This window comes from Schistocerca serialis, chromosome 1, assembly GCF_023864345.2.
Source record: "Schistocerca serialis cubense isolate TAMUIC-IGC-003099 chromosome 1, iqSchSeri2.2, whole genome shotgun sequence".
NCBI classification, from domain to species: domain Eukaryota; kingdom Metazoa; phylum Arthropoda; class Insecta; order Orthoptera; family Acrididae; genus Schistocerca; species Schistocerca serialis.
Window position 1 is genome coordinate 576,503,139 of NC_064638.1, and position 9,127 is coordinate 576,512,265.

At 36.6% G+C, this 9,127-nt stretch overlaps 1 protein-coding gene across 9 annotated transcripts in view; it reads right to left on the bottom strand.

The window, feature by feature from the left end:
- The window catches only part of LOC126476502 (protein pellino-like), a 207,137-nt gene that overhangs the window by 150,577 nt on the left and 47,433 nt on the right, over positions 1–9,127 (bottom strand). For 6 of the 9 annotated variants that reach the window (XM_050103553.1, XM_050103550.1, XM_050103554.1 and 3 more), the window contains exon 2: positions 1,958–2,029. The exons of the other annotated variants lie outside the window; for them this stretch is intronic. In XM_050103553.1, the coding sequence (XP_049959510.1) occupies positions 1,958–2,029 (72 nt within the window). The remainder of the gene's footprint in view (positions 1–1,957; positions 2,030–9,127) is intronic. 9 annotated transcript variants of the gene reach the window in all.

A 9,127-nucleotide genomic window follows, 5' to 3' on the forward strand; every position in this document is an offset into this window, starting at 1 on the left:
GCAAAGTGTAATAAAAACATAGCAAACAAAAAATTACAATTAAGAAGGCATAAAGCACAAAACTCACTTTCATAACATAAATTAACATTGTGGGAATAGGCTAGCTTACAATGTCAGCTGACAAATTCAGATGAAGCCACCCACCCCCACTCCCTATACAGTCAATCCCAAAACTTTTCTGAGAATCCTCGGTGCTGAAGTCCCGTTCTAACGATATTTCCTTATCGAGTATCAAATTAACAGTGCCATTCATATTTATTAACATTAGGCTAAATTTTGCACAAATAAACTTGTAACTGCCACATTGCATGGATTCCAGAATTTAATATTTCCTTACAGAAAACCCGAATCTGGACAAGTGTTTGAACCATCACCTTTCTGAACTGAATACAATTTCAGTGTCTTACTACAGCATCACAATGCATTGGTGGCTCTTCAGTGCAATTACCAAGCAATAAGCCAAGACAAAAAGAAAATATCACCTGAAAGATTAAGTTTTTCCTTTGACAAGTTACTGCACACTGGAAACAAGCTATTTATGCAACAACTAAAATAATTTTCATTTCTAAAACATGCACACATACGATTTCAACATCGTGCAGAGATTGGCAATTTGCTTTAAATGTTCACAACTGTAAAATTTTGCACTTTGCAAAACAAAAAAAAAAAAAAAAAACCTGATAGCTATGACTATAACATCAAAGAGACACTGTTAGAATCAATGTACTCATACAAATACCCGAGGTAACACTTTGTAGGTATATGAAATGGAATGATCACATAGTTCAGTCATGGATAAAGTAGGTGGTAGACTTTGGTTTACTGGTAGAAAACTGGGGAAGTGCAATCAATCTACAATAGAGATTGTTACAAATCACTTGTGCGAGAGAGAAGGGCAGCAGGAATGGTCACAGGTTTCTTTAACCTGTGGGAGAGTGTCACGGAGATACTGAAGGAGCTGAACTGGAAGACTGTTGAGGACAGAAACTATCCCAAGAAAGTCTATTAACAACATTTCAAGAACCGGCTTTAAATGATTACTCTAGGCATATACTACAACCTCTTACGTATTGCTTACATAGGGATCTTGAGGATAATTGATTTGAATAATTACTGCACAAACACAAAAACACACACACACACACACACACACACACACACACACACACACACAATCCTCCTTCCCTTGCTCCATAGTCAATGGAACAGAAAGAAACCCTGATAACTGGTTCAATGGAACATACCTTCTGCCATGCATCTCGCAGTGGTTTGCAGAGTATAGATTTAGATGTACATGTAGATTGTTCAAAATGTGTCAGTTTGTTAAAAACCATTTTTTTAATGTATACACTGTACTTTTATACAACCTCCAGCTCTCATTTTGATGCCACGCTCTTGGCTATCTATAGAAATTTACTCTAATGAGTAAAGGAAAATATTAAAACAATGTTGACCGAAGTTGAGATTAGGAATGTCTGATTCTTGGTGATCTATAATATAAGAGCCATTATCAGATGATTTTCTTCTTGTCCATAAACAGTCTTATCTGCATATTTCAAGCCCAAGGAATAAAAAAAGCAAACACAATGTAGGCACAAAGAAGATGACACAGTACGTATTAATATTCCACATCATTATGAACAAACATTTTTAACTGCAACAAGTTGAAAACATCAGTTTGCATGTACAGAGGAGGTAGGGGAGTGGGATGCAGCTGGAGAAAAAATGGATAAGTGTATCAGCTTCCAGAAAAATTTAAACAGCACAGCTTGCCACGAACAGAAAGGATAACATCTAAATAGGATTTCACTCGCAACTTACACAGCTTTTTTTTCTTCCTCAGTAAATCAAATAATATGCAGATATCAAAAGAGCTTTTATCTAGACAGAGCTGATATATATAACTGTAACATGTTTATAATACACATACACAATTTGCACTAAATAAAGATCATACCTCCTTTTTTCAGCTACTGGTATACTCGAATGTTGAATTTTCAGTGCAGTAGTTACTGGTTCCTGAAACATACTGAGGAAACACAGATAGGTTAATGTAGAGGTCTAAAGACTCCAAAGGAAAGTACACTTAGCTTCATGAACAATAGTGGCAGGAAAATGAGTTTATGTGATGAATGAAATGTAGATCTTAGTGATTACGGCAAGGTGACCTAAATACAAAACAAAATCAAAAATTTATACTTTTTAAAGAAAAAAGAATACCTGCTAAGAAAAATTGCAATTGTTAAGGATAGTAAGCTGCTTTCAAATGACATTATTTAATGCTTTGAAGTTATATATGTAGGCAATCTTAACATCACTAAACTGTTGTAAAATTTATGATAGTGGTTAGTATCTCTTCATGGTTCCTGCTAGTCTTGACAGACAAGCAACATGCGCTACTGGGTACCTTCATGGCGAACATTGTTAACAATAGCTGAATTCATAATTTTAGATAACATTACTGAGAAGCAGCAATCTGTCAGTTAAGTAAAATTCATAAAAGCAATCTCGTCTGGTGTCAACACAGCTGTTCCAAACGTCATCATCGTCAGCCCAACTCCAGCAGTTTGCTGACACTGGTGCTCCTGTACATATTACAAACATTTAGAAATGGTGTGCTTGTTTTCTCACATGCAGCATATTTGTTTTATCACTTAGAATTTACCTAGTTTTGCATCTTGGGCAAAGTGGCAAGCAGTCACGGTTAGAAGACTGTTAGTTCATAAGACACTGGCTCTCTTCAGTGCTAATCTCATCTTTTCATACTGAAAACAGCACAATACGGTTGGTGCTGAGTGATTTTTTTTACACAAATATTGGGTGATTTACTCCAAGGAGCTGGTAAACACACAGACAATGGGCAGTTTAGTGAAGATGAAGATTTTCTTCATGAAGATACTGTTGGGTGTACAGATGACAGTGATACAAAGCCAGACGTTGAAGCAGCAAATGAGGAAAACGAGGAATCACAAGAATCTGTGGGTGACCATGGAGAAGGTGGACATTTCAACCAAGGAACCCAGCATCATCATCTTACCAAGTAAGTGATGATTCTGGTACTGAAAATGATGAATTAACTTCAGATTCTATAATAGTTTGTCAAATAAGTGGTTTATCAGGGATAGAAATGGGCAGGTTCTGTCTATAAAGCCTATAAAAGTTTGCACGGTAGCACATAACATATGAAACGTATTATGCTTTTCAACCAGGTGGTGTCTGAAGTGCCAAAACTGGAAAAACACAAACAACTGTTTTTGTCAGTTTTTAGATGATAAAACCACTGTGATATCAGTAAGTTTGCCAGCAGAAAATTGATTTAGTAGCACCTAATTATAAGGTTGCCTATAAAACCATTTTTCACATAACAAAAGAAGAAATCAAATATCTGCTGGGGTCATCATCATTGACAGCTGTCATGAAAGACCATCATTTAGCAAAACAGAAGAGGAAATCTGCCTTATGCAAGACACTTTGTCATTCTGTTTTTACCAAGACATGTTTCAGCACTTTTTGTCTATCTTCAGTGAGTTTGTTTGATTTCCTTCCGCAAAATTGTTGCATGAGAATCTTTAAAGAAGTCTGTTGTACAAAATATTTACATTTGTAAAAGGAGTGATTGTCAAAAATAAATAGATAAACACATGTTGTTTGCAAATTGCAAAACATTATTTTATTTTTCTCTTTATTATGAATTTCCAACTGAGAAGCACTATGTATCACATTGTTTAGCATACTACTTACAGTTATTGACTTTGTGGTGTTTTTAATTTGCTTGTGTAAAGGCAACATGATTATTTATTGTGCATTTCTGGTTACACATTAATTTTCTACAATTTGTTCAACAAGCACAGTTTTCACTACCATTACATGTTGGTGTGGCTGTGTAATGTTCATTTGTTTCATGACATGCAGACATGCATCCAAGTGTAAATACACTGTAAACAATTAGTCATCTGTAGTAAAACAGACGAAATGTACAGCCAAAATCATGTGGCTGGAGCAAGAAATTCAGTCTCCGAATTCTGAGGTTCCTCTTAGAGTATGCTGATGCATTAGCTCCATACTTGACAATCATATACAACCGTTCGCTCGACGAAAGATCCATACCCAAAGACTGGAAAGTTGCACAGGTCACACCAATATTCAAGAAAGGTTGTAGGAGTAATCCACTTAATTACAGGCCCATATCATTAATGTCGATATGCAGCATGATTCTGCTTTCCTGCTCACACTCAATATTCACAGATATAACCTAACAGCCACCCAAAAAACACTGAAAGAGACGTAAAAATCCTTAAAACTAACAACAGCCTACACCAAAATTTTAACAATAGAAGAAAACTATTGCATTCAAAAATCAATAGCCCAAGGAAAGTAAGTGCTAAACGAATACATACCATTGCACAATAAAATAAAAATAATACCTATTCAAAACTCCAAATCTGCTCATTATCAACAATAGAATAACTCCTACCCAAAACTGCTCAGGATCAGCCTCTAAAATTAAATTCCCTTCTACTCATACTGTACACACCATTCACTTTACATGCCTATAAACGACTCCCCCCCCCCCCCCCCACCCCCCCCCCCCTCCCCTTTGGAAACACAAACTAAGTACAAAAAATGTAAACAATACTTCAAATCTACACGCCAATCCCAAACAAACATGAAACAAATGAACACTATGCAGCCACAACACGTAACACTGGCAAAAAAACTGTCTTGGTCAACAAATTACTGAAAATTGAAGTGTTAATGACAAAAGTGCAAGAAATATGCATGTTAATTGAACACAAACAAAATAAAAACACCACACCATCAAAAACTGTAAATAACACACCAAGAAACTATTTTTGGTTGGAATGCATAAAAAAACAGAAAAATAAAATAATGTTTTGCTGTTTGCAGATGACAAGCTGTAGATTGTGTAGTAAACCCAAAGTTACGACCAAACATATCCAATAGCTTCATGTGAGGACTGTAAACAAATGCATTCATTCAGTTATATTTCCAAATGTACTACAATATTACAAATATTATTACAATATCATTTTGCAAATGTAAATATTTTGTACCAAAAGTTTCTTTAAAGGTTAAAGTGTAATAATTTTGCACAAGAAAAATAACAAACGCACTGATGATAGCACAAAAAGTGCTGAAACACACCCGGGTGAAAAAACTATGAAAGTTTCTCAACAAGCATGGAAAAAACAAGAACTGCACATTCACAAGATGATCATCATTTAGCAGTAAGAGTGTTGTTTGACACTAATCTTTGTGGCACAAATATACATCTGTAATGAGTGGCAATAGGTTTGAATTTATCTTGAACTGTCTGAAGATCCAGATGCCCAAAAGCCCCACACTCTTGCACCAACCAGAGAAACAGGGAATGTTCTCACTGAAAACTGCAAAACTCACTGAAAACCACGATCTTTTGTAACTGTGTATGAACAGCTGATTGTATTTCATGGCAAATGCCTCCTAAGACAGCAAACCAAATAAGACGTAAAAGCAGTTGTTTTGATGTATCTGCAAAAAATATGTTCAATGCAAACCCATATGTCAGGAAAGTAATTAACTACCTTGGTCTGCCACAAGCAGAATATATTCTCAAAGAACTGACAAAACCCATCCATCATTCAAACAGGAAAGTGATAATGGATAAATGGTTCCAAATGTGTTCACTTAGCACCTGAACTGCAAAAATCGCCATTCAAGTTCACACTTTCAGGGATACTTTATACAACCTAATAAGAGATTCCTACTGAAATGCTGAACTCCAAAGCCATACCATTAGGAACCTCAATGTTCTGTTCTGAGCATGAAAAAACATGTAAACAAAACAAGCATAAGAGAATTTTTGTTGTCGGTAGCTAATGACAATATGGATTTGGATCAGAGTTCTAACACGTCCATAAACGGAACGGCATTGAACACACCAGGCATCCAACATGAACAATGGCACAAAATATGCAAGACTCTGGGAACTTCACCTGGGTAGCAACAGCAGAACCTACAACCACCTTAAGAGAGTATGCTTATTTTCTCCTTTAAGCAAAGGACGTATGACGACTTTTGTAACCACAGTTCAAGAACAATTTGTTCAGAACACCAAGCTAGGTATCACTTAGACTGTAATAATTGTGTCCAATAATTTATTACTCATACACCACATAAATCAATATTTCTTTTCTAAAAGCATTCTGAGAAGTAACATTGATGTTCTAGGTATAAAATAGGATATTTCGTACTTATACATGTGTAACATAGTATTGCAAATCTAATACTTGTAATTAACTAGTGCATAACCTATCAATTATGATTTCCTTTGAATAAAATTAGTAGTAAAGGTTACAATAGTTTAGTAGTAACACAACATTTTCTCCACTTTAGGGCTCTAGGGTTAGATACGGCTGATCCAAAATATAATATTATACACATCTGGTGTTCTAGTGCACACTACAAATAGAAGGACAAGGTCTCAAAAATGGGCGAGGGGGGGGGGGGGGGGGAGATACATGTGTATAACTTTTATTTTTCTATGGGACATATTTGTAGAAGATGTATGGCATGAAACTCATCTTGCTGTGAACTACAAAAAATTCTTTGTTTTTTTTTCTATTTTTAATAATAGAAAGTCAGCCAAGAATGCATAGAAGTGTTTACAATTACTACTGAATATTTATATTTGACACTAATACAAAAATAAGGTGTACACAAAAGAGAACCAATGTTTTCTTTAAGATCAATAGGACCATTAAATGCAAAGCCGAACCCCCTTCTGATATTTCTCTCCTCAAACGTAACATGAATAACTGCAATTTTCCCTATCATGTCACTCTTATTAATAAGAGAAATGACTTTCTTGTTTAATAACCATTTTGATCTTGTTCACAGACTTCACATGCATAACTTCTACATCATTTTTCCAGTACTTCTCTATGGTGCAGACATATCTGTAACTGTATGAATTCCTTTTCTCCTTGATATTTAAGCTAAGATACATGCTCTTCCACCTACAAGTGCAGAATTAAGAATGAATTATTGCAATAGAATCGGATGCTGATTCCCCATTCATGCTGTTGTCACTCTTCAGCGATGTCTTAATCAGAGTCAACTCGTCAATTTTCTTTCTCTGTCATACAACTGACACAGCTTAGTTCACATGCATAGCTTCTGGCTCATCTGCTTTTAGCTTGCTCCTTTGTGTTTGGAGAATTTTTGCAGTATTACTCTGACGTTATTACCTATAACAATGGGTCTATCTAACTATACTTGGTCACAAATCTGTCAGTTGGTCTTTCTCATTAATTCTCTGAAAGAATAATTGCTAAAAATTTGCTGAAGATCCTCTGCTACAAACAGTTTGCATTTCTTCTAGCAGAATCACTAGCTTCAACCTCACATCCACCACAGCAAAGCAACATTGCATAATCTTCAGAAATAAATTGAGCCTGATTAAGACCACCCACCAGTGGCATTTATGGAGTAATTTGATTTCTTTGTGTATTGTATCCTCGAACTTTTTCAGGATCAAGCTGATGAACATGATACTGAGATCTAACGTGAGGGCAGAGTACTATGTTACTGAAGCCTGAAATTATATTTTTACACTTCGAAGGACATGGTCATATACTTTGCAGCTAAGACACGGAAATTCTGATTTAGAGGGTGTTCTCCAATTCCTTTTTTGCCACTGAATCAACTCAATAGCCCAAACACACTTAAATGGCTTGAAGCAACACTTATCTGAAGGGTTGCAGCTGGTCAGTTGTGTGTGGTGGAAGTTTCACAATTGCAACTTCCTCATTCACTTTATTATTTACTTTCGGATCTAACTAATAAAGGTTCCCATCCAACAATAAGTAAAAAATTAGGAAAGCTCTCTTTTATAGTACCATTAATAAAATGTGACTGGTACCAGTACTTGGCCCCCCATGAACCATGGACCTTGCCGTTGGTGGGGAGGCTTGCGTGCCTCAGCGATACAGATGGCCGTACCGTAGGTGCAACCACAACGGAGGGGTATCTGTTGAGAGGCCAGACAAACATGTGGTTCCTGAAGAGGGGCAGCAGCCTTTTCAGTAGTTGCAGGGGCAACGGTCTGGATGATTGACTGATCTGGCCTTGTAACATTAACCAAAACAGCCTTGCTGTGCTGGTACTGCGAACGGCTGAAAGCAAGGGGAAACTACAGCCGTAATTTTTCCCGGGGACATGCAGATTTACTGTATGATTAAATGATGATGGCGTCCTCTCGGGTAAAATATTCCGGAGGTAAAATAGTCCCCCATTCGGATCTCCAGGCGGGGACTACTCAAGAGGACGTCGTTACCAGGAGAAAGAAAATTGGCGTTCTACGGATTGGAGCGTGGAATGTCAGATCCCTTAATCGGGCAGGTAGGTTAGAAAATTTAAAAAGGGAAATGGATAGGTTAAAGTTAGGCATAGTGGGAATTAGTGAAGTTCGGTGGCAGGAGGAACAAGACTTTTGGTCAGGTGATTACAGGGTTATAAATACAAAATCAAATAGAGGTAATGCAGGGGTAGGTTTAATAATGAATAAAAAAATAGGAGTGCGGGTTAGCTACTACAAACAGCATAGTGAAGCATTATTATGGCCAAGATAGACACAAAGCCCATGCCTACTACAGTAGTACAAGTTTATATGCCAACTAGCTTTGCAGATGATGAGGAAATTGATGAAATGTATGACGAGATAAAAGAAATTATTCAGGTAGTGAAGGGAGACGAAAATTTAATAGTCATGGGTGACTGGAATTCGTCAGCAGGAAAAGGGAGAGAAGGAAACATAGTAGGTGAATATGGATTGGGGGGAAGAAATGAAAGAGGAAGCCGCCTTGTAGAATTTTGCACAGAGCATAACTTAATCATAGCTAACACTTGGTTCAAGAATCACAAAAGAAGGTTGTATACCTGGAAGAATCCTGGAGATACAAAAGGTCTCAGATAGATTATATAATGGTAAGACAGAGATTTAGGAACCAGGTTTTAAATTGTAAGACATTTCCAGGGGCAGATATGGATTCTGACCACAATCTATTGGTTATGAACTGCAGATAGAAACTGAAGAAACTGAAAAAAGGTGGGAATTTAATGAGAT